General features: G+C 37.3%; 1 protein-coding gene across 1 annotated transcript; it reads left to right on the top strand.

Moving 5' to 3' along the window:
• The first annotated feature begins 3,444 nt into the window (after window positions 1-3,444).
• Window positions 3,445-6,671, top strand: LOC114286871 (uncharacterized). The gene is made up of 2 exons (XM_028230099.2): window positions 3,445-5,872; window positions 6,072-6,671. The coding sequence occupies exons 1-2, from the start codon at window positions 3,833-3,835 to the stop codon at window positions 6,495-6,497; spliced, it is 2,466 nt and encodes an 821-aa protein (XP_028085900.2). The 5' UTR covers window positions 3,445-3,832; the 3' UTR covers window positions 6,498-6,671.
• The last annotated feature ends 20,480 nt before the right edge of the window (window positions 6,672-27,151 follow it).

The following is a 27,151-nucleotide window of genomic DNA, read 5'->3' as shown; positions in this document are numbered from 1 at the left end:
TCAAATTCGACACTGCAGAAAGAAAGAGAGTTGATCAGAAACTTGTTGCCATGGTTGCGCGTGGTGTTGAGGTTGGTGTTGGTCGATACTTTGCAGTGGTGCTGGCTCGGTGCAGAGGGAGAGAGAGTTGTTTGTCCAAAGCTTCCGATGGTAGCTCTTCGTTTAGATCGGGCACGAAAGGAGAGACAAAGAAGAGATATGTTTAGAGACCTTAGACATCAAAAAATAATTTTGTGAATCTCTTTCATTACGAAAAGTGAGAGAGGGACCCTAGACAAATTTCTCCTTAAATCAATTATTATCATCTTTACTGCTGTCAATTCTTATAACTACCTTTTACTGCCATCACTATCCTTGTCACAACAATTACAAAAAGCACCATTATTTTTAAGGTTACAATTAAATACATGATATTTTCTTAAAAAAAAATCATCAAAAAAAAATAAAACATATAAAAAAAAGCAAGAAGTAATGTCATGTGATCAAAACAACAAAAACAATCGTACACTCTAAGGGACGATGAAGTAGGGGAGCGTGGGTCCCATTGTTGCCTTTAACCTAAACACAAGAAAACTTTTGGCCAAGCCTGCAAGCCACCACCAGCTAAATTGCTATTCTTGCACATAAAACGGCTTTGACACAATACTTGGTCACATCTAGGATTCTACGACCCACATCAAGATAGAAAAGTCAGAAAAAAAGATATTTAATTATATTATGAAAAATAATAATAAATGTTATTAATTAGCTCAAGCTTCTCTCTAGTCTAATTTCGGACTAGAGCGTGTTGTTAGGTTCTGTGAGTTCACCACAAAATTCATCGATAATTTGAATTATTCAATATTTAGGACTAATCGAGTATTTTATTCCTGTAAAAAATTACGTTGATTAGATATTGATGGTCGCTTGATCATATCAAATTTGTGTTAGCATAACTATGAATTTAAAAATAAATTATTAACACAAATGTGATATGATCAAGTGACTATTAATATACGATCAACATGATTTTTTGCAAAAATAAAATATGTGACGAGCCCTATACATTAAATAATTTAAATTATTGATGTAGCTTCGTAATGAGCCCATAGAGATCCAACAAGACACTCTAGTTGAAAAACCTAACTAGAGACAAACTAAATCCTTACTAATTTCTATATTATTGACTCGCAAGACAAATTCATGCTCATGTTATGGATAACATGTAGATGATTCCCATGCAATGACATTTCAACATCCAATTAGAGTTGAGCAAACTAATCTCTCGATAATGTTATATGACTAACAAAAAAAAAAATTAGTGTCAGAATGCAACATAACAACATTATATTCATCTTAGGGCTCGTTTGGTAGAGCTTATAAGCAGCTTAAATCAGCTTATAGATTATTTTAAGCTGTTTTGGTGTGTTTGATAAAACTTAAAATCACTTTTTGTATCTTAAATTAAGCCAAAAAACTACTTTTTTGGCTGAGTGGTCTCTGGGGTGCTTAACTCATCAGCTTAAGCGAGAAGATATAAAATTGAGGGACAAAATTACTTAAATGTCCTTTACTAATTTGAAGTATTACCAAGTTGTCATTATATAAACCACCAAGCATCACTGTTCATTCTCTGAGAAAGAGACAGATGCGATTTCCGGCAAGAGGCCAACCAATGCTCTAGCTCTCTCCCTCTCTCATGAACCAGTGCTCTCACCCTAGCTTCGCAATCGAAACCCTAGCTTCGCGATCGAAACCGCACGAACCAGTGCTCTCTCTCTCTCTTAGCGATCAAAACCCTAGCTTTGCGATTTCCGGCGAGAGGCAAACCAGATCTCTTTTCTCTCTCTCTCTCTCTCTCAGCGATCGAAACCCTAACCACATCAACTGCGTGAAACCCTAGAGTCACGATCGACTCTTTTGGATCTCTTCGAACCAGATCTCTTTCAAATCACGATCGCGATCTGAAACCCTAGAGTCACGATCGACTGCGATCGACGGTGACGATCAACAGTCCGTCGTCGATCGGCTACAGTTCTCTCTGGCGATGGATTTTAGTGTGTTTTGTTTGTTTGTTTGTTTTTTTTTTTTTTAAAGTTTTCAGTGTTTTTTTAATTAAAAAATCATAATAATAATTAAGCATTTTATCCATTAATGAAATAAATTTTATATTAATTGATACTAATTAAAAAATTTAGTATTAATTGATGCTAATTAATCCATTAATTGACACTAATTAATTTATAATGAAAAAATGAAATAATTTTACTAAAAATGAAAAAAAGAAATATCACTAAAAAAATGATATAAATTGAAAAAAATGAAAGGATTTGTCAAATGAATAAATGAATTACTAAAAATGAAAAAATGAAATATTACTAAAAATAATTAAAATGAATAATAATAAAGAATAATAATATGAAAAATAATAATAATAATTGATGGACAAATTGATACTAATTTTAATAATTGATGAACAAACTAATAATAATAATAATTAATAATAATTGACACTAATTTTAATAATTGATGAGCAATTGATAATTTTTATACTAAAATCACAATTAATAACAATAATAAAGAAAAGAAATACAGATATAAATAATTAAAATGAATATATGAAAATAATATGTAATAAAATCACAACATTAATATAAATTAGAACATGAATATTAATTTTAATGAATTAATAAATTAAAAAAAAATTAGCAAAGAAAGAAGAGAAGAAAAAAAAATTAAAAAAAAAAGAAAAGAAAATAAGGTGAAAAAGAAAATAAAATAAAATAAAATGAAAAATAAAAAGAAAAAAAATGTATTATAAATAAAATCACAAATTTTATATCTCATAAGGGCAAAAATGACAATTATACAGCAAAAAACTATTTTACAACTTATTTATCAAACACTACTCTGCTGCTTAAATCCATTAATCTCACAGCTGCACCAAACAGGTTACCAACTTATATTCGCAGCTGTAAGTTATGATATGTTAAGTTATAATGTATAATCACTTTCTCACAGATTGATAACCTTAATAGAGTGTGAGTCTTATTCAAAATGAACGTAAATATGATATTCTAAACACGTTTGTATAAAAATTTCTAGATCTTGTTTATGCTAATCTCTTGGGTAAGATTGGCCGATCCTAACCTAATTGAGTTTCGATTGCGCAAAATAATTCCAACTTGTACCTCCAAGAAGAATTTTATATAAATAGTTCAAGATCAATGCTTCCAATTAACAAACCATGGAAAGATCAAAATAAGATAAAAGAATCCAACAAGTAGTTTACCAAACATGACCTTTGCACCGCCTCTATATGAATAGTCCACGTAAGAGACTTAGTAGGGCAAAATGGTCATTTCACAAATGGGTTTGTTTAGGAAAAGAGTAGATCAAAAATATGAATAAAGGAAAAGCTTTTGCTTTTTTGTTATAAGAAAAAAAGCTTTTAATCCAGAACTTATCCACCAAGGAAACAGAGGGAGACAGCACAGCTTGAGAGAGAGAGAGAGAGAGAGAGAGACAGAGAGAAGTGTATTGCTGAAGTTACAGAAGAGAGGCAACAACAAAAACAGAAAAGAGCCTTCCTAGAAAAAAATTGGGGAAAGAGAAGTAACTTAAAGTTTCTCTTTCCTCCCCATTTCCATGGCTTAAAAGTGCTCCCTATGCTCATTTTCCTCATTTCCTATATAACCACCACTCCTCCATTCTCTCTCACCTTCCAAACACAAGAACAACAAGATTTCCAATCCAAAAACTCAACATTAACCTACCACTTCAAAAGACAAATTCCAATCCAATCTATTACCCATTTTTATTTTTATTGTGATTTTGATCTTGCTCCAGTAAGATGGATCGCGGGCAAGATGTAGAAGGCAGAAGTGTTCATTTACAAATTGATGAACTTGGCAATGGAGGTCCAACAATTTTTGAACCCCAAAGCAGTATGGAAACAAGAGATAGTAGCAATGCTAATCCTGTTTCTCCATCAGAAACCCAAACCCAAGCCCACGCCCCAGAACAGAAGCTGACTCTCTTCGCCCTCCACCTCGCGGTGCTTGAGAAAGGGGCGACAGGCCTAGGAACACTAGCCTTTATTTGGGCAACAGTTGTCCTACTTGGCGGTTTTGCCATTACCCTCGATAAGACAGACTTCTGGGTCGTCTCCATAATTCTGTTAATAGAGGGGACTCGGATTTTCAGCAGAAGCCATGAGCTTGAATGGCAACATCAAGCTACATGGTTCGGAATCAACAGTTTCCGATTGATAAGATCGAGCTCACACTTGATAATTAAAACTATAAAAGCAATCTTCAAACCCATCGAATTGGTTCGGAAGCAAAGTCGTAGGGGCAGAGAAGTTAATCAGAGTACTCACCTGGCGAGCCGCAAAAACTGGGATCAGAAAAAGACGCCGACTCGAACATGGGTGGCTTCAGATGTTCCTCTGTTTCCATTTGCCCTATGGCTTTTCTCAGCAAAACATGTCAGCAGACTTCTGTATTGGCTCCAGATTGCTTCTGCATTAACCTGCACAGGTTTATCATTAATGAGGCTCATTAGACATAACTATGGCGAAATAGCGAAAGGAAATACCGATAAGCGGAATCGCAGGTCGGCTCTGAATATTTTTTACGCCTTGGCATTGGCAGAAGCTTTGCTGTTTTTATTGGAGAAAGCTTACTGGGAATGGAATGTGATTTACTATAAAGTGTTGGATGAGGTGAACAAGGAGTGTGAATTGGGGGCTTCGGGTACGGTTTCGATTAAACGATTCTTCTACGATTCGTATTCGAGGTGTGTTAATGGAAGCATTTTTGACGGCCTAAAGATGGATATGGTTTCATTCGCTATTGATCTCTTGGATTCGAATTCGCTGGATGAACAGCTAATCGGAGTTAGGATTTTACACAAATTCTCAATGAATCAGCGGTTTTCGGATGATACACTGCAAAAAATTGGAATAACGTTTCCGGTGATTGAACGGTTAGTTGAGATGTTGAATTGGAAAGATCCACAAGAAGAAGAGATCAGGAAATCAGCAGCAGAGATATTGACAAAGCTAGCAGGTAAAAAACAGAACTCTCTGCGGGTTGCTGGAATACCTGGTGCGATGGAATCAATATCGTCTCTGCTCCAGAACCAAAGGACTCATAGTATAGCCGATGAAATCTCCGAGAAAAGAATCGTCCACGACCATGAAAATTACAGTTTCTCGACATTCAATCATTTGGGACTTGTCATTCTAAAGAAACTTGCTCGAGACCATGATAATTGCGGAAAGATAGGGAACACGAGAGGACTCTTATCGAAAATAATAGATTTTACTCACGCAGGGGAGAGGTTATTGAAGGACGAAACTGCTACACCGTCTCAGATCTTGACGGTGAGACGATCTCTTCAAGTGCTTAAGATGCTTGCCAAAACAACAGGCACCAACGGTAAGCAGCTCAGAAGAGAGATTTCAGAGGTAGTTTTCACAATCAGCAACATCAGAGATGTACTACGGTATGGTGAGAAACACCCAATGCTGCAACAACTAGGGATAGAGATTTTAACCAGTCTGGCAATGGAAGAGGACGCGACGGCGAGGATTGGGAGCACAGGCGGAGTCGTCAAAGAATTGTTCAACATTTTCTTCAAAATGGAGATGCCTGAAAATCAGAATCATGTAGGAATTGCAGCTGGAGAAGCGCTAGCAATGCTGACATTAGAAAGCAAGATTAATTGTCATCAGATATTGAAATTGAAGAAAATTGAAAAGCTCATTGAAGCATTGGAAGTTCCGTTGCTACGCATCAATGCAGCACGAATCTTAACAAATTTGTGCACCTACGTCGGAGCAGACTGCTTCATGAAGTTAAAGGGGGTCACTGTTGCAGCACCCACTGTAAGTTCTCATTTAACACCAAAGAACATTCAATTTCTTGCAACACAATAGGATTGTATCTTTTCAACTAAGTAGTACAGACACAGACACACGACAAACATTCAATTTCAGAGTAATGCAGAAGATAGGGTTCCTTTACTCCTGTGTAAACTACAGAATGTAATGGGGATAATAATCTATAAATTCAACCCCATTGCAGGTGTTTAAATCAATAATGTCAGAAGAAAGCAAACTGCAAGAAGTGATGATCGGACTAGCAGCACATGTTTTCAAATTTATGACTACTGATGCATCGAGCATTGCGTTCGAGAGAGCTGGAATTCAAGTGGCTGAATTAGCTAGTGTACTAGTCCAGATTCTGAAGAAACACAAGTATCCAGCAACCAAGACTCCGAGGATTAGGAGGTTTGTCTTAGAGTTGGCGATTTGGCTGATGAGAGATGAGGAAACAAATGTTCAAATTTTCAAGGGTCTGGGAATGGAGAAGGAACTGGTGTCTGTAACAGATACCACATCAGAGCTTGAAAACTTCAATGTTTTCTCTGGTACCGTTGGATTGAGCCGGCACATCACACCAATTCACTCGCTAGTCGAAACTGCGATGAAGTTACTGGAAGATACGTAATTTATGGTAATGCAGAACAGATTTTTCAAATACAATATATCACGTCAGCATGTCAGAAAAATGCAATAATTTGGTAAATATGGATGCATGAAGATTATAGGAGATTCTTTTTTTATAATGTAGTAAGTACCAGAAATTCTATTATCTCAATAATCAAGCTATTTCTATTGAGAATGTCATAGTTGCAGGCTATGTTACGTGGACTCTTCAAATTAAATCAAATACCCGTGTCGGACACCCGACACTCGGACAAGGGTATGGGATATGTGTTGGATACTTTTCAACGGATACTTCATATATAATTGTATATAACACTATTATTATATGTATATATTGTTATATAATTGCTATAAATGTCATTTTGACACTATAAGTTAAATATAATACTATTTTATCTCACATATTAGATTAAAAATATAAAAATATGACATTTTTTTGCCGAGTCCGCGTATCCTTAAATTTATGATTTGATGAATCCGACCTCTAGATACATACCCGCACCCGACACCCGTACCCGAGTCCATGTAACATAGGTTGCAGGTTACATGTATAAAACAATCTCCTTATTAGATTGTTAATAACTAGAATGTACACTACAAAAGTAGGACATATGAATTTGATTCATTCATGGATAAAGGAGTGGGATTCAATTAAATTACCCTCATATGAAATAATTGTATATTTGATTCAAACTTTCTAATCCAAAGATTATTTTATCCCATGAGTAGAGGGGACAACTTATTTGAGATAACAGTTTTGTTGTAAAATTTACAAAATCTTCTTTCAAGTAACTTTTCTATAGATAGTAATTCCTGAATAATTTATTCTGTCTAATTTAACCCAAATAAAAAATAACTATATTAATTTAAGAACATCTTAAGTCAACATGTTGAATTGGTGTTTGTGATGCCCATTGGGATCATGACGTCTTGCCCTAAGTTACAGATCTTTTAAGCTTCCTGACAAGTGGTGACAGATCATTTGATCCATTATTCATATTAAAAAACATATATATATGCATGGCTTCATGGGTTGCATGTCTTATTTAGAATTTTGAAATAAAGTTATACTAGAATATGATAATAATTTTTTTTAGGTAAATTACACTTTGCTTCTTTTATGTTTGATCACTTTCTCACTTTAGTCCTTAAAATTTATTTTTTCTCCCTTTGGCCTTTTATGTTTCAAATTTTTCTCACTTTATTCATAAAGCTAATTTTTATTCAAAATTAAACAGAAAATGTCATAATAACTACATAAAAAATATATTATTATATTAGAATTTAAGATTATGTCAGAAGTGTGAGTTATATATAATAAAATATTTTTATATCACGTGACTGTCAATGTATTATTTTCTATTTAATTTTGGACATAAATTAGTTTTAAGAGTAAAGTGCGAAAAACTTGAAACATGAGGGGGCAGAGTGGGAACAACAAAAGTCAAAGTGAGAAAGTAGTCAAATATAAAGGGCCAAAATATAATTTACCCCCTTTTTTTTAGTAGAAATCACATTGATAGAATTCTGTTTTTAAAATGATACTGTAAAATTCAAGACTACCATATTATTTTAGATAAAAATTATGTATAAAATTTCTATATAAAAAGAAAGTATATGATGAGCTATTTTTAAACAGGTGATGTGTTGCTCTGTGTGCACATTTTTAAGAAGAGACAAAAATAAATAAATAAATAAATAAATAAAAGAAAAAATAATCAATATATTTTCCCTAGCATCTAAAAAAAGAAAAAATACCAAGAAACAAAAAATAAATAAATAAAAAGAGACTTTGTAAGTAGAAATCCCTAGTTTGAGTCATTTTCATTCTTGCGAGGTCCTAAATTTGAGTCGTTTTGTTTGGGACCATTCCCATCACATGCAACCAGCGGTCACTCGTTCGTTGCACGGAAAAAAAAAATTATATATATTTTGTGATAAATAATTATTTTAATCTTAAATTATGTTTATGCATAAAAAAATTATTAATTATAAAAATTGTTAAGAATAATAGTATCACAATTACTTGATAACATAAATAACTTGAATCAAATTAAACAAATATTAAAAGAGAGAAATTCTATAAACTCATAAAAGTTATCATAAATTTACTTAGACTTTTAAATCAGTGGTGTATATTATTATTGTGGGATCAAATTATAAATAAATATCAACTTTTAATTATACTTTATAAGTAGTTTTTAAAAAATTTTAATCTAAGTTTGTCGCCTTGCTCATAAAAAGAATTTCTCAAACAAATCATTAATTGATTATGTTAGCAACTCCCTATCTTTGATTTCCTCTATCAATGATACACATATATCATATCAAAGTATAGGACTTTTCTTAAGTGTGCCTTGCATATGGTATGCAAGGCATTTACGCCATTTCTACTTTGCATTTACACCTTCTGGGTATTGGGTTATACGACATTTTCTTGAAAGTTTATACATTGGTGACCTGCTAAAAACATTGGTGACCTGCTAAACGGGTCCCTTGCAGGTAAACTAATTAAATAATGTGAAAATATTTTCAGAAATGGGTGTAAACTTTTACAAAATGGTGTAAGGTATAAACTTATAAACTTTCAGTAAAAGGTGTAAACCTTCAGAAAATGGTGCAAGGGTTTTGACGAGAGGGTATAAACTTTCAGAAATGGGTGTAAACTTTCACAAAATGGTGAAAGTATTTTGACGAAAATGTATAAGTTTAGAAAATTTTTTAGAAAAGGTATAATGTTTCAGAAAAAGTATAACATTTAGTTTAGTGTAAATTTTATCGACAAATAAGAGTTTAGTCGCTAAAGGTTTGAAATTTTATTACCATCGGCCCCCCTCTTCTCTGTTTCCCACCAACACCTTCTTTGTTCTCTCTCACACGCACACAGAATAGTCACCACCAATCCTGACCCCTGCTGACCACCTAAGCGTCGGTGGCCTCCGGTGCTCACTGCCGTCTGACATCATTACCTCTACGACCACCGCTGCCGCAAATCAAAGGTTTTTTTCTCTCTCGCTATCGATCTTGGTCTCTCTCTGTCGATGTCGGCCTATTCTTCGTCGATGTCGGTCTCTCTCTGTCGATCCCTGTCTATCTCGGTCTGTCTCCAGCGATCTTGGTCTGTCTGTGTCCATATGGGTCTCTTCTCTGTTGATCTCTGTCGATTTCGGTCCCTCTTTGTCGATCTCGGTCTGGTTGTCTCTGTTGATCACTGTCCATCTAGGTCTCTATGTCTGTCGATCTCAGTCCATCTCTCTCTCTCTCTCTCTCTCTCTCTCTCTCTGACGGTTCTCTTTTATATTGACATACTTGGTTGGATTTGGACTTGGAGTCGCTATTCCAAGCCCTCCCAAACTCGTCTTCTCTGAAACGGACTTCTACTGAGAGAAAGGCCAAGCCCTCCGAAACGCCATTCTTTCTCACATTGCCATTATTTGAACAAGACAAATACAGCTTGATTGGATTTTAGGAACTTACACATTTTGTGAAAAAACGGAACTTACACGTCATGCGAAGTTACTTACATCTCTTGTGAAAACTCTTACACTATTTGTGGAAGGTTACACATTTGTGTAATAATTTATTTTGTAAAATTTACACCTTTTCGTTGAAATACTTACACATTTTTTGAGAAGTTACTACTTTTGTAAAGAATGTTATTAAAAGAATTTACACATTTTATTGGAACTTACACCTTTTCTGAGAACCGAACTTACACTTTTTGTCAAATAATTTACATCTTGTGTGAAAAAATTTATACCTATGGAAAATATGTTTTCATAAAGTTTACACCTTTTGTTAAAATCTTAAATGTTTTCTGAAAGTTTACACCTTTTGGTGGAAATAATTACACCTTTTATGAGAAGTTACTCTGTTTGTGAAACAATTTTTTCAAGAAAATATACCTTTCATTAGAACTTACACCTTTTGTGACATAACTTACATCTTTTCTGAAAATGTTTACACCTTTTATGAAAATCTGAATTATATTTTCCATAAAATTTACACCTTTAATGGGAAGTTACACCATTTGTGACATAACTTCGATCTTTTGTGAAAACCACATACAAGTTTTTGAAAATATACACCTTTCATGGAAAGAATATTTGCATAAAATTTATACATTTTGTTAAAAACATAAATCTTTTCTAAATGGTTACACCTTTTTGTGGGAATACTTACACCTTTTCTGAATGGTTATTGCTTTTGTGAATAATTTTTTCCATAAAATTTACACTTTTTATGGGATATTACACCTTTTCTGCCAGCAACACTTAAACCTTTTTCAAAAATTTATACCTTCTATGGAAAATATGTTTTCATCAAGTTCACACCTTCTTTTAAAAACTTACACCTCTTCTGAAAAGGTACTTCTTTTGTGAAACAAAATTATTTTAAAAATTTACACCTTTTAAATAGGAGTTACATCTTTGGTGAAGACAATTAGACATTTTTTGAAAACTTACACGTTTTATGGAAAATATACTTTGATAAAGTTTGTTAAAAGAAATTATTTGACAAAAGGTATAACCTTTTCAAATATGGTGTATGTTTTTCCGAAGAAGGTGTAAATGACCTTAGAAAAGATGTAAGTTTTGTTTTTCACTAAAGGTGTAACTTCAAATAATAAGTGTAAATTTTATGAAAAAGGTTTTGCCACAAAATGTGTAATTTTTCAAAAAAATTGTAAATATTTCCATGAAAAGGTGTAAATTTTTAGAAAATGTGTAAAATTTAGGAATAGGTGTAAACTTTGTGATACAATCAAGCTGAATGCTACGTTTTTACAAAAGATATAAGCTCTCAAGCTGAATATTTCATTTTTATAAAAGATATAAGTTCCCAAAGAAGCTCTAAATTTTATCGACGACTTATACGTTGAAAATTTTATCACCACCGACCAGCCAACCGTTGCGGCCCACCGTTGCCCACCGTTGCCCACTGCCGACTGACATTGCCACCGCCACCGCCACTGCCACCGCCGCTGGTGCAAATCAAAGGATTTTTCTGTCTCTATCCATCTTGGTCTCTCTTTGTCCATCTCTGGCTCTTCTCTGTCGATGTCGGTCTCTCTCTCTCTGTCTGCCGATCTCTGTCTGTATCGATCTTGGTTTTTCTATGTCGATCTGGGTCCCTCTCTCTCTCTGTCGAACCATGTCTATCTGGGCTCTCTCTGTCTGCCGATCTCTGTATGTATCGATCTTGGTCTGGCTGTGTCGATCTGGGTTTGTCTCTCTCTGTCCAACCATGCCTATCTCGGTCTCTGTCTGTCGATATTCGTCCGTCTCTCTCCCTCCCTTCGTCTCTGTCTGTCTATATCGATATCGAACCATGAACAACACAATTACAGTTTGATTGGGTTGTAGCAACTTACTCGTTTTGCAAAAAAACGGAACTTACACCTTTTTTGAAGTTAATTTCATGTTTTGTGAAAACACTTACAGTAATTCTGGAAGGTTACAGTTTTTTGTGAAATAATTTATTTTGGAAATTTACACATTTTCGTTCAAATACTTATACCTTTTCGGAAAAGTTACCTCTTTTGTAAAATAATTTCAATAAAAAAATTTGCACCTTTTATTTGAAGTTACACCATTCTGAAAACAGAACATACACCTTTTGTCAAATAACATACATCTTTTGTTAAAAAAATTTACACCTTTTATGGAAAACTACATTTCATAAAATATACACCTTTTGTCAAAAAAACTTAAACCATTTTTTAAAGTTTACACCTTTTGTTGGAAATACTTACACGTTATCTAAAAAGTTACTCCATTTGTGAAATAATTTTTTCAATTAAATTTACACCTCTTATTAGAATTTACACCTTTTTTGAAAACAAAAGTTACACTTTGTGTGACATAACTTACATCCTTTGTGAAAACAGTTACATCTTTTTTGAAAATTTCTACCTTTTCTTAAAAACTTACACCCATTCTGAGAAGTTACTCCTGTTGTGAAATACCTTTTATATGACTTACACCTTTTCCAAAATCAAAAGTTACACATTTTGTGACATAACTTAAATCTTTTGTGAAAACAGTTACACGGTTTTTTGAAAATTTACACTTTCTTATGAAAATATGTTTTCATAAAATTTACACATTTTGTTAAAAACTTACATTTTTTCTGAAAGTGTACACCTTTTGGGGAAAATATTTACAAAACTTTTCAGAAATGGTGTAAGTACATCCACTGAAAGGTTTAAACTTTCAGAAAATGTGTAAGGATTCACAAAAGGTATAAATTTTATGAAACCAAATTTTCCATAAAAGGTGTAAATTTTATGGAAAATATTAACTTACAAATGAAGCAACTTTTCAGAAAAATGTGTAAGTATTTGCACGAAAAGGTGTATGTTTTTAGCAAAATGTATAATTTTATGAAAAAATTTATTTCACAAAAGGTGCAACTTTTCAAAAAAGGTTTATGTTTTTCACAGAAGGTGTTAATGATTTCAAAAATAGTCCAAGTCTTCGATTGACAAAATGTGTAAATTTTATGCAAAGTTTATTTTACAAAAGAAGTAACTTTTCAGAGAAGGAGTAACCATTTTCAGAAAAAGGTGTAAGATTTAAGAAAAGGTGTATGTTTGAACAAAAGATGTATATTTTTGGAAAGAAAGTATTCCATAGAAGGTATAATTTTTGAGAAATGGTGTATGTTTTTCCACAAAAGATGTAAGTAAATTGGCAAAAGGTGTAAGATTCGTTTTCAGAAAATGTGTAAGTTCGAACAAAATGTGAAAAGTTTTTTGGATAAAAATATTTGCAAAAGGTATAACTTTTGAGGAATGGTGTAAGTAATTTCACTACAACATATAAGTTTTCAGAAAAGGTGAATGTTTTAAAAATGTGTAAATTGTATGAAAAAATTTATTTCACAAAAGGTTTAAATTTTCTAAAAATGTGTATGTTTTTTCACAAAAGGTGTAAGTCACTTCATAAAACGTGTAATTCAAGTTTTCACGAAAGGCGTATGTTTTTCCACAAAATCTTTAAGGGACATCAGAAAATGTGTAAGTTTTGTTTTTACAAAAAGTGTAAGTTCCGAGGTGTAACTTTTATGAACAAAATTAATTTATAAATGAAGTTTGGTTTTTATAAAAAGTGTAAGTTCCAAGGTGTAACTTTTATGAACAAAATTAATTTATAGATGATGTAACTTTTCATAAAAAGGTGTAAGTTGTCAGAAAAAGTATAAAATTTTCAAAAATGCGAAGTGTTCAGAAAAGGTATAAGTTCCCTCGGCCCGTCCGTCTCTCTTCCATCTCGGACCCTCTCTCTTTGTTTGTCTTTCTCTCTCCCCGTCTCTCTGTTGTTCCATTTCCCTGTAGCTGTAGGGTTTTACAGAGAAAAATATTTTAGGGCAAAAATCATATTGAAAGAACAAAGCTTATTTACTTGAGTTTGGCGAACATCAATCATTTAAGTTCTTGGGAAGGCTAGCCATGGAAGTGGATGCATAAATTCTTGTTTGAAGTTGATTTTTGTCGTTGGAGCACAACTGCAAGGGTCAATCGAGCACCACCGTCGGTTTGTCTGTTCCGGTTGGTATTTCTTTTATTTCGTGCTGGTACATTCTCTCTCTCCTTGTTTGTCTTCTTTCATTCGCATATACCTTCACACCCAACCCGAAATCGACCCAATAAGAACTGTTCTGTACTCCATTTTCGTATTTTGTGCTATTCGAATAGGAACTCTTCCCTCTGCTACCCGAAATCGACCCATTAGGAACTGTTCTGTACTATATTTTTGTATTTTCTCCCTTTCGAATAAGAAGTCTTCCCTCTGCTATCAGTGCTGCAAGTTGAACATAGGTATCATAGTAGTTACCAACAAGCATAAAAGGTGTTCTGCATTTACATGGAGAACTTGTTAGGTTAGGTTATATATAACCAAAGAAGACTTAACAAAAAAATTGTGTAATGTTGGCACGAAAAAAACAAATTTTGTTTTAGAGTACCGAAAAAAACAAAAATAAGAAAGTAAATAAACAGACAATGACTAATCTTGATTCCGCAACGGCTAGCACACTCGGTTGAATTTTGCTTTCAATTTTGTAGTACTCGGTGACTTTATATTGCCGGAACTTATGTTTACAGACAATCTGTGTTATATGGAGTCTTTAAAATAGATCAAATACCCATGTCGGACACCTGAGAGTCGGACAAGGGTATGGGATATGTGTCGGATACTTTTCAACGGACACTTCTTATATAATTGTATATAACACAATTATTATATGTTCAAATTATTGTCAAATTACTATAAATGTCATTTTGACACTGTAAGTTACATATAGTACCATTTTATGTCACATATTAGATTAAAAATATGATATTTTTTCCCCAGACCGCGTACCGTTGAATGTAAGGTTTAATGAGTTGGACCTGTACATACATACCCGCACTGGCACCCGTACCCGAGTTCGTGTAACACAGGAAACAACTGTTTGTTTCAGTGCTGAAGTTCATGCATAGTTGACAGTATTGAACTTAATTCTTTTTCAAATTTTGTAGAGAGCTATTCGTTTCCCACACCCAATTCTTTTTCCAGAGTCGAACCCTTCACTTTCATGGCTAGCCTTACCAACAACTTAAGCGGCTGGAGATGATGGCTGAAAGCCAATACCTTCTCCCCACCTGATTCGGACAAGCCTAACAGATTAAGGAAGAAGTTTGCCTTCAGTCCTTCTCTAATATCCAACTTTTCTAAGATATGGTCCATCCGGGCATCGTCAATGCCCTCTGTTTCTATGGTTGACGTGTCTGTAGATGAACTCTTTAGGAGAGATCTCAACTGTGCGTGCACATAGAGTGTGCTCCCATCCCAGCTGATGTTCAGCTTCTTAACTAAGTTGTTCAGTTCTTCAACTTCACGAACTGTTGTAGGGCTGAGGTGAAGAAATGCAGAAAAGTCAACAAGTCCAGGCAATTCATTAAAAAAATCTCATTCGTAGAAATGGTAAGCCTTGCCTGTCATTGCACGCTGTAGACGTTGTAGACACCCCATTTTTGACCGTCCTCAAGACTTAGATGTCATCGTTTGAACACTCGGTGATTATCCATGTTCGTGTTCATTTGGAGATCCCGAAGGACTCGACTGCGCGCCTTGCCTTAGGATCTCTCGACTTGGCTATTTTTGTGCTTGGTTGTGGACCAAGGACTTGTGGTTTTTGCACCTGAGGGTAGGAAGTGGCTTGTTAGCCATCTCTTAAACCCACCGGCCGTGGCATGAAGCCACCAGCCTTGTTTTCTTTCTACCAACCAATTTTTTGGTCGGTCGGCACAGATATTTGGTCGATCGGCCATTTATTTGGCCGATTGTCTCTTTTTCTAGCCGGTGCCTCCTTTTTGCCTTTTTCAGGCATTGTGCATGCCAGCTGTGCCAGCTGGAGTGCACGGACTTGTCCTCCATACACGTGTATGGAAGACTTGCACCCTTTGCACCCTTTTGCTCTAAGCTTCTTGGAGAAGCTTAGACCCTTTGCCTTAGCTTCTTGAGGAAGCTTGACCCTTTGTCTTAGCTTCCTCAAGAAGCTTGCACCCTTTGCCTTAGCTTCCTTAAGAAGCTTGACCCCCTTGACCCCTTTTGTTTAGCTTCTTTAAGAAGCTTAGGTCTTTATCTTGCTCTATATAAGAGATCCTTCCCTCTCCTTTAGAGAGGTTCAGCAAAAACTAGAGATATATGATATATACAACTTTCTCTCTCTATATCTCCCTCTCTCTCTTCATTTGTGTGTGTTAGAGGGCCTAAAAGGGTGTTTTGTTCTTAGTTTTGTACTAAGGCACCTAGTATTACACCATACTTGGGTTATTGAGGTGTTGGGAGGTTGTTCTTAGAGCTTTTAAGCTGATTTTGATCAGAAAAGGGGCCTGAGGTTGCTGTTCTTCAAGTGTTCTTCAAGGGTGAGCATAATTACTTTATATTCCCCATTCTTGCACTAGCTTTTAACCCACTTTGCATGTTGGTTTGAGCTTTGTGTATAACTGATAAAAGTTCTATTTTTTGATGTTTAAGATGTTTCATTAAGGTCATTTTGGTGTTGGGGGTCGACCTCCCCCTCTTAGGCCTTGTTTGGCCCCTTTTGTGCCTTCTTTGTTGAGCTTTGGAACCTTTTGTGTATTGGCCTTCTCACCACTAAAATCTAGTGGATTTTTAGTGGTGGTGAAGGGGTCTTGAAGTCTTGTATAGGGGAGGGACACCCCTCTCCCTTTGTGTCTCATTTGTTCATGTTTTTTGCTCACAAGGATAGCATACATGCTTAGCTTTACTTAGCTCCATTTCAGAGGTTTTTGGGTGTTATTTGGTCACATTATACCTCTTTTTTTGGTTGGATTGATGGTCCATTACATGCATCATACACTTGCCTAGTAACCCCCTTTATTGTCATAACATGTGCCATGCATTTGCCTCTCCATGCTTGCATGTTCTAGCTTGACTTCATGAAGCTTTTGGTCATATTTCATCATGCTTGAGGTCTATTGGGTACTGATTTGATCATGTTTGCCATGTTTGGTATAGCCACCATGCATTTTGGCTTGTGAGGCTTGAGTGTGTGAGTCATTAGCATGCTTTAATTGTGTTGTTTCAGTGATATGGAATCATTTTCCATGCTATTTCAGTCCATAATCCATGCTTGTATGCTTGCATTCATAATCCTTCCCATGCTTTGAAGAGATGCTCTTTTGTGCCTTAAAATGAGTCATTGTGCATGCCTATGTGTTTGAGGCTTTGGGCTATCATATCAGTGGGTTTTGAGGCTCCTTTTTGCATGTTAAAACTCTGTTTTGCATTGATTAGTCCATGCCATATGTGGTTGGGGTGGTTATAGTAGAGTGCCCTCTTTGTGGCCTTAAATCCCCCTTTGTTTTGCATCCATTTCTTAGCATGTTTTAACCATGATCTATGCATGCTTTAGTCTTATTTTGGAGTGCCTTAGGACTGTTTTAAGTCATTTTGGTCCTTTGGAGTTTGGTTGACATAGCTATGGTTTGGACCCCTTTGTTGGCTCCAAGTTTTGGCCATTGTTGCATGCCTTACTTGCATAACATGGTTGATTTGGCATCACCCTCTATACACTTTCAGAGTTTAACATGTTGGTCTAATGTCCATGTTTATCATCTTTTGAGTGTTCTTGAAAGTTACCTTTTGTGCCTTAGCTTTAGGCCCATTGGTGTACATGTTTGCAAGAGCATTTATCTATCATTTCAATCACTTTTGGCCACTGTTAAAGGCAAGGCTGAGGTCTGCCCTTTGCGGTTTAAGCCCACCATTACATGTTTGTTGCATATTTGGTTCATTGTGTGTTGTCACATGCTAATTCCATCGCGTATTGTTGCATGTTTGGCACATAGCATACTTGCAGGATAGGTTGCACCGCATTTGGCATGCTTTGTTAACTTAACCTCATGTTGCATATTTGAGTCACGTTGCATACTTGAGCCGCATTGCATACATGCATTACATTTTGCTTGGTTTGGGGTGTCAAACCAAGCATGAGGAATGAGATGTGTTCGTACTTAAAGTGACAAAACACGTCTCAATCCTCGGTCGCCGATGCCCTTGATCTCAACATGATAGGGCGTGAAGCATTCATTCATTTTGTTACATTCATTTACATTGATTGGCAAACTTGGTGCCTTTGACCATCATGCATCGAGATGCGTGATTGGTGGCCCGAGGACCAAGGGCCACACTCCCTTGAGTCCATAACATGATAGGGAGTGTGGCCATGCATACATTGCTTTGAAATTTCCTTGCCATGCACTGTCTGTCCACTGCTGCAGCAAAAACAGGATTCTGCAGGAATAAATGGCCGGCCGGCCACTTTCAGTACCGACCGACCATCAGAGTCCAACCGATGACCCAATTTATGGTCAATGATCACATTTACATGGTCGGTGGTGCTTTTTATTGGCCGGTGGCATTCCAAAATGATCAGGGAATGGTTCAGAGGTGCCTCAAGAATTTTCACATCCCTCAGAGGTGCAGAACGGTGCAAACAGAGGCAACAGTGGCATGGTAACGGGTTTTCGAGCAAGGCAAATCGAGCATGCATCATCCACGCATTCCGAGGCAGAGCTGCGACGGTCTCTTTAGTTTCATATTTAGGCTGTTTTTGTAATTAATTTGTTAATTAATTAGAAGTTTTGTAATAATTAATTAGCTAGGATAGTTGATTCATTATTTGGCCTGTATTATTCTTTCGGACCCTCCGAGCGAGGGCAATTGTGTAATAAGTGTGTGTGAGTGTGTGTATGTCTTCCAACCCCCACTTCTTTCTCCCTTTTATTTACCTGCTTTCAATGGTTAGTATTAGGGCATATTTAAATTAGCATACCTTATGCTATGCATGCGTGCATTCATTCATCTATATTGCATGCACCGGGCTCGACGCATCATACTAACTGCATGGTATTTCAATTCCAAGTTGAATACATGTTATCTGTTGCATTTCATATGCCATGTTTAGAATAGCCGAGCCTATCTAGGTTGCATTTTTGTATGTGTTGCATTAAGCATTTCAGCATAGTTAGGATTCATGCATGTTCACTAACTAGTTTCTGTTTTGGCTTGGAATACTCGGTAAGTTTTTATGCTTTAGCATCCTTGCATGCGTGTGAGTGTTGCCATGATAGCATGCTTTACCATGAGGCTATGTGCTTATGTGATATAACTGTCTGAGTGCCTGTGGGTGAAGGTTGGGTCATTTGAATTGGAACAATGCATTGAATGCGAGTTTTAAACCCACTTGAAAGTGGCAAAACCGCGTTTTCTAAGCCCACTCGAGGATGGCAAAATCTGCATTTTAGCTTACTTACAAGTAGCAAACCGTTTTCAAAAACAAACATGAAATGTTTTGTTCCAATTCAGGCGATCCAGTCTATACTTGTATGCTGTGCGCATTACATAGTAAATCTAGGCTAATAACCGGAATAGGAACGCATAATGTTTTCAAAACTCGATATCATGGTTAGTAGAGGCCGATCTACGGATCGGGCGAGCGGGAGTGCTCATAGCTGACCTTCCCCAATCGTACCCAAGTTCCCGAGCTGAGGCAACTTTGGTGATGACGGACACGTGGCCTTAGGCAACGAGTCAGGGTTTCCTAAATTCCCCATAAAAAAAATATTTAGGTGGCGACTCTGTATCTGGCAAAGCAGTCCATGTTTGGCACTTATTTCCGAAAATCAGTTTTTCAAAACGATTTGTCGGATTTGGACTCTTTGATGATTCATCGGTCTTGCATTGCACTCTGCGAGATTGGATACAGGACCGTGACTATTTGAGTCCGAGCTGTAGCATGAGGCCCACGGGCGCGCCTACAGACGTCCCCGAACGTCCCGGGAGAAATCCCGTTTTGTCCATTGGGGCTTACTACAGTTCAGGACTCAATGTCACGGTCCTGTATCTAATCTCGCAGAGTGCAATGCAAGACCGATGAATCATCAAAGAGTCCAAATCCAGTAAATCGTTTTTGAAAAACTGATTTTTAGAAAGAAGTGCCAAACATGGACTACTTTGCCAGATACAGAGTCGCCACCTAAATATTTATTTTGGGAGAATTTAGGAAACCCTGACTTGTTGCTTAAGGTCACGTGTCCATCATCACCAAAGTTGCCTCAGCTCGGGAACTTGGGTACGATTAGGGAAGGTCAGCTATGAGCACCCCCGCTCGCCCGATCAAAGATCGGCCTCTACTAAACATGATATCCTTTTTTTGAAAACATATGTGTTCTTATTCTGGTTAATTAGCTAATCTTACTACGTGATGCGCACAGTAAACAAGTATAGACTAGATTGCCTAAGTTGGAACAAAGCATCGCATATCCGTTTGTTTTGAAAATGAATTGAAGTTTGCTACTCACAAGTAGGCTAAAACACGGGTTTCGACGAATTATTCCAATTCAAGCAACCCAACCTTCACCCACAAGCATTCAGACAGTTATATCACATAAGCACATAGCCTCATGGCAAGCATGCTATCATGGCAGTCACTCACACACATGCAAGGATGCTAAAGCATAAACATTTACCGAGTACTCCAAGCCAAAATAGAAACTAGTTAGTAATCAATGCATGATTCTATTTCATGTTAAGATGGCTAACGCAACACATGCAAAATGCAACTAAGATAGGCTCGGCTATTCTAAACATGGCATATGAAATGCAACAGATAACATGTATTCAACTTGGAATTGAAATACAATGCAGTTAGTATGATGCGCCGAGCCCGGTGCATGCAATACAGATAAATGATGCAAACATGCGAGTATAAGTATGCTAATTGAAACATGCCCTAAACTAATCATCGAAAGCTAGTAAATAAAAGGGAGAAAGTTGTGGGGTTAGAAGACATTCACACACGCACGCACACTTATTACAACATTGCCCTCCTCAGAGGGTCCGAATAAATAATACAGAATCAAAGTAACTAATTATTACACAATACTAGCTAATTAACAAATTAACTAAACTAGCATGTAAATTAAATGAAAGTGGGCTGCCTCCGCTCTATTTTGGATGATAATGGATGCATGCATGCTCGAGTCGCCTTGCCGAGAAATCCATCGCGATACCCCGTCTCGCCTTTGTTTGCAATTGAACTCAAAAACTTGCACAAAGTTCCAGAAGGCTGAAACTCCACCTTGGGAAGCTGTGGGAAGGCTGCCGACCAGCCCTTGGCCTTGGAGACCACCTGCCGACCACCTTTTTTGGTGGAGACCAAAAGAGGTGGTCGGCCTGTCAGAAAAGCTGGTCGGCCGACCAGTTTCTGCCTCCTGTTCTTGGTTTTTTGCAACACAAAGCAAAAGAGAGGCATAGCAAGGTATTTTCAACAAATGTGTGCATGACCACTCTCTCTATCATTGCACAAGCTCCAGGGAGTGTAGTCCTCGATCCTCGTGCCATCAATCACGCATCCCGATGCATGATGGCCGAGGAGTCGGATTGCACGACTTGATGTAAAATGAATGCACAAATGAACACAATAAGGCCTAAACTCCATCATGGGTAATCCGGAGTGTCGGCGACCGACAATCGAGGCACGTTTCGTCACATGGAGCACGAAACATCCCTCGTTTCCCGTGTTTAGACTAAACCCTATTCCAAACACAATGCAATATACATGGAATGGCATGGCATGCAAACACAATGCAACAACTAGCATGCAATCCTAAACGAAATGCAACTAAGACATGCAAACATGCAAGGAATGGCATGCAAAGGTGCAGCTAGCATACGCAATGCTATGAACTACGAATGGCATACTCAATGCACATGACGCTATATGGCATATACAATGCACATGACGCTGGGCATACACGAAGGCATAATCAAGGCATACACAATGCAACGATCAAGCATGCGACAACATGGATATGGCATACATAATGCAAGATGGACTTAAACTAAAATGAATGGGCCTCGGCCACAATCAAATCAGTGGCCAATGATGGTGAAATTAAAGGCAAGAACACTCATGCAAACATGCCCAATGCAAGGGACCGATCCTAAGGCACCAAATACAACTTTACCAAAGCATGGCAAAGGATGAATTATGGCATACAAACACACATTTTTCAGCTCTGAAACATGATGCACCATGGTCCCGAATCATGCAAATATGTCACACAATGCATGCTAGATGGCCCGAATACCGAAACTAGTAAAGCGGATTACACTAGAAGTACACAAAGCAATGCACAAATGACAAAACTAACCCCAAACAGACCCTAGGCAGGTCCAAGATAGTGGGAAAATGGCCTAAAATGATGGCTCAACATGCATAGAAATGAAACTCATGCAATGGTCTGAAAACGAGGCATTTATGCACAACTTTCAAACGCATTTAAAGAGTGGAAAATATGGGAATATGGCATGCATATAAGCTCTGAAATATGATACACAATGGCCCCAAAACATGGAAACACCTCAACACAAGCATGCAATAGGCCCCAAAACTCAAAGCTAGGCAAGAGTATTGAACTACAACCATGCATAGCAAGCATTATTCGACCATGAGGCATAAAAACAGAGCTAAGGAAGTCCAAAACATGCACAAAAATAGAGCTAAGGAAGTCCAAAACATGCACAAAATCAGGTTAAGGCATGGCCAAAAAGTGCTAGAATCAAGGACCAAAATAGCATGCAACACAAGCTAGTAAAGAGGATTTGCACTACAAGTATGTGAGGCAATAAAGAGGCTACCAAACCAGAAAAACTTAGAGGTATGACATGCCAAATAAACCCTAAAAATCCACTGAAACATGGTCAATGCATGCAAGAATGATAGGCTCCTTTGATAAGCTATAAAGAGGGTTGTTCTACACATGCAAGAGGGACACCTAATATGAAAAAACCACCTCTGGAAAGAGGTTATGCAGGCCCTAAAACTCACTGAAAAGGGCCTAAAATGAGGCTTGGAAGCATGCACACATGGGCTCCCTTGTTAGGCAAAAAATGCTAGTAAACAAGACAAGGGTGAGAGGGTCACCCCTCTCTGATTTTGGGGCTCAAAACAGCATTCTAGCCACTAAAAATCCACTGGATTTCAGTGGATAAAAGGCCAAACAAAGCACAATACAAAGGCCTTAATGCATGGCTCAAAACAAGATGAAAGCAAGCATGCAAGGGGGTAGATGACCCCCAACAGAAAAATGACCTTAAATGAACTTGTTAAGAAGCTCAAAATAAGACTTTTTTCAGTTTATACCAAAGCTCAAATATGCTTGCAAGTATGGCTAAAATAATGATAAAAAATGATGCCCAAAAAAGGAGAAAATGGTTACCCTTGTGGCACAGCAAGAACCAGCAATCTCTGGACCCAAAAACCAATCCCTTAGCCTCTGAAAATGGCCTCCAAGATGCTTAGAGTGATGGTAGAGGGGTTAGGTTAGGAGATGGTACGCAAAGGGGTCAAGAGCTCACTCTTTTAGGGCTCAAAGGAAGAGATACAAAGAGGGATGTATCTATGAGCCTTCACCAAAATCTGAACCCTTGCATTGGAGAGGGAGGGATTTCTTTATAGACCAAGGAGACCAAAGCTTCTCCAAGAAGCCAAGAAGCAAGGCCAAAGATCCTCCATACACGTGTATGGAGGATCCAGTCTGTGCCCTCCGGTTGGCACAGCTGGAACCAACTCACAGAGACAAAGCTGCAGAGAGCTAGCCGACCAGTTCAAGTGGTCGGCCGACCACTTAACCTGGTCGGCCAACCAGGTCAAAAGGTCCAAGGTGGTCAGCCATCCCCTATGATGAACCCCCAGAAGTTAGCTTTCCAATGGCGCCAGCCTTGCATTAAAATTCCAACTGTGCAAAAAGTTATGCCTGTTTTGGTGAAGCCGCGCAGATTCGGTCCAACTGGATTGATGCCCTACTTCAACCAACCATATCTCCCCCGTCCGGAATTGGCTTTAGGAGATTCTTGAGTGAAAAATGAAGCCCCGGAAGTAAGCTTTCCAATGGTGGTGGCCTCATAGCTGAAATCCAAGTATGCAAATGAATAGGCCCGATTCAGCGAGGGCTGCTTGACTCTCTCTTAACGGTTCATGCCCATTTTCTCCCCCCAACTGGATTTCTTCCTTCTTCTCCTCTTTTCTTCAACTCCAAACACCCAAACAAAGTGTTTTGAAATATTTTTCAAATATTTCATCTCTCTTTCATTCATTTCCACTTTGTCCTTGCTCGGTTTACCGAAAAGCACAACATTTAACGAAATGCGAGCGTCGGAACATCGTAGGAACTTTATTTTCAAAACATCTTGAAAGAGAGGGTTTTAAGGTCTAAAATCTTTTGATCAAGATTGTTTTGGTCCAAAAGGGGTATAAAGTTGAGATTTGACTCTCTCATTGCTGAAGAATCTGAACCTTTGCCCTGCACACCTTTCTCCACCAAGTAAACCATCAATAGTGCCCAAGTCTTAAGGGCGGTCAAAAATGGGGTGTCTACACATGCAACTCTTGAATGACGGTTACCTGTCTCTTGAAATTATCATCTTCTTATTGAATAGCAGTTACATTTCAAGAGAAAGGTAGCTGTCATTCATGAGTTGCGGGCTGTCTCGATTTTATTGAGCGAGTTTATGAAATGCGTACTTTCATTTGTGGGAGTATGATCTTCGTCCAGAATGAGAATGGATGGGTACGTTAGTAATATTTTTTGGCAGGCAACGGCAGTCTTGCTTGTTTCATTGTCACATACAATTGAAAAAACTTGTTTGTACGCCCGGAAAAGTATTATTCTCTGATCTGCCCACTGTCTGAGCACCCGAAGGTAATGGAGTGTGGGCCAGGATGCAGCCACCTCGATTCTCTGCAACCAGGTTGCTCAGTAGGAAATTGAAGCCCTCGACTTGATGGGGTTTCATCTGGTTTTTGTGCCTGGGATGAGCACCAATTTCAGTGACAGCAAAATCCTGTCCAGATTGTTTAACCCCGTCATGAAATAGTTCAGTTACTTCTTTGTCCTTTGTAGTCGGGCCTTCATAAAAGTATGTGCATGTAGTCCTTCAGCCCTAAATGAAAAACAAAATGTAGTCCTTCCTCTTCAATTTTTGGGAAATTATGCATTTATCGCTTGTACACATAATTATTTCAATTGTAAGCTGTGTGAACTAAATGCAAAATTTTTATGTGTGTCCTTTTTTTTGTCCGTTTCAAAATCTGTATATGTGTTGGGAAATTTTGCGTATTGTTGTTTGTGTTTACACAAAATTTTCAGGTTAATAGCCGCATGTTGCAGCCATTTGTTTGTGTTCTTGTAAATATTGATTGGAATACTTTGCAGGAATTGTCATCATTGCATCTGATGGATATTGGTCACCTCGCACCAACAATGTTAGTTTTCTCCTTCAAGACTTGCTACCAGTTGGTTTCGTACATATGTGTTGTAAACAAACGAAATCCATCACCAAGGAATACGATGAATTTTTTTTTTGGATCAATTCTTACAGCAGCCCATCTACTTTTGTGTTTGTGTTATTTGTTTTGCACAAATTTTGAATGGCCTCGCTTTGCATCATCTGCATGTGAACTTTTGTTTCAATTACGTCCATTTGATTACAATACGTGGCAACTGTACCTTTTATTGTAGTCAACTTATAACTTTACTGAACTTACATAATCTCAATCAATTGACATTACAATATTTGTTATAAAAACCACAAACGACATTAGTAATTTGACCAAAATTGTCCAGGAAATTTAAAATGGAGTGTCAGAATTGAGGGAGTTTAAAGTGCATCGATTCAAAATAGACAACGGACAAAATGTGTTCACCACCCCTGTAATTTTCCCTTCAATCTAATTTGTATGATTTTCTCTTTCATAAAGGGAAAGGAAAAGATTGAAGACAATTGCCGAACAACATATCCAAATGTCTGACACTATCGCTGGGTCTTGTCGAAAGCGGCCAGTTGCACCATTCATTTGTTACAGGTACTGATTGTTCATTTTGACAATCTGGAATTACATTTTTTGTAGTGAAACTACATGCCTTGGCGAAGTTCAGTTTGTGATGTTTGAAATTGGTTTCATTCCGCATGTCTGAAAATGGTTAAATTGGTGTCGATTCAGTCCCGGATGTACGAAAGGTGTCTTGTGTGGATTTCGGGGCCAGCTTGACATAAATACTTGCCTATATATATATATATATGTATTCATATTTAAGATTCAGTGATGATAAGCTTCACGATGCTTGCATGCAGCCAGCAACAATTCAAGGAAATGCAAGGGCCAGACAACACTCGATGAAAAATGGTAAGTGTCGAAATCTGTATTCTCTATAATACGTTATTATGGAAACACATGGCTGGGTTGCTATCCACATGTTGTATTCAATGGTCGTAGTGGGCTTGTGATTGTTTCACGTTTGTAGGATTGTAGCATGTATTAATGTCACATTCCTATTGTTTTTGTAAATTTCAATTCGTTGTAAAAGTAGAGCTATGTTTTATCGCTGACTTTTTCCTGCAACTGTTATTTGTATTTGCAATCTTATTTAATTACCAACAATGCACGCGGATTGCGTTTGGCATAAAGTTGTAGTTACAGTTATTTTGGACTCATAGTTGTTACTTGTCTTGTATGTCTGTCACTTTCGTGGTTAAAGAGTAGAAAGGAGATTGGGGAAAGGTGGAAGGCACTCCCCTCTGATGAGAAAAAGAGATTTGCGGAATTGGCTAAGGCGAGCGCCGAGGAACACGCCAAAGTAGTACCATGTGCACCGAAGTCTGAAAAGGTCATTACGTACTTCATGTTTTCGTAAATACATTTGGCTAGGTCCTGCTTTGCTGGCATTGTTGGTTGTATTTTTGTATTAATTTAAGGGTAAAAAATGTGCAGGGTAAAAGGCAACTCCACATATCATTGAAGTCAATTGTTGAGCTAGTTAACCGGTTCAACGAAGCACAAAAGCAGGCAGTCATTGACATTGGGTTTGCTGGCCTCCTGGGGATGAAGTGTACACGTATAGATCACGATTTGTGCGCATGGTTGGTACAGAACTTCGATCCTGACAGTAGTTCATTAAATGTTCATGGTCGTCAACTCAGGCTCACCTGTAAGGCAGTTAATGTTTTATTGGGAATATGGTGTGAAGGCGATAACGTGCAGTTGGCTAGGTCATTAGAAGCATATCCCAATATCTAC

The sequence above is a fragment of the Camellia sinensis genome, chromosome 7, assembly GCF_055761805.1.
Source record: "Camellia sinensis isolate YWXY chromosome 7, ASM5576180v1, whole genome shotgun sequence".
In the NCBI taxonomy this organism is placed as follows: Eukaryota; Viridiplantae; Streptophyta; class Magnoliopsida; order Ericales; family Theaceae; genus Camellia; species Camellia sinensis.
Note: the sequence above shows the minus strand (reverse complement) of the source record. Positions and strands in the feature narration are given on the sequence as shown.

What these genes read in the sequence shown, in the direction of transcription:
- LOC114286871 (XM_028230099.2), top strand. Translation starts at nt 3,833, where the DNA reads ATGGATCGCGGGCAAGATGTAGAAGGCAGAAGTGTTCATTTACAAATT. An exon ending in TCACTGTTGCAGCACCCACT is followed by an intron (nt 5,873 to 6,071) that starts GTAAGTTCTCAT and finishes ACCCCATTGCAG; the next exon opens with GTGTTTAAATCAATAATGTC.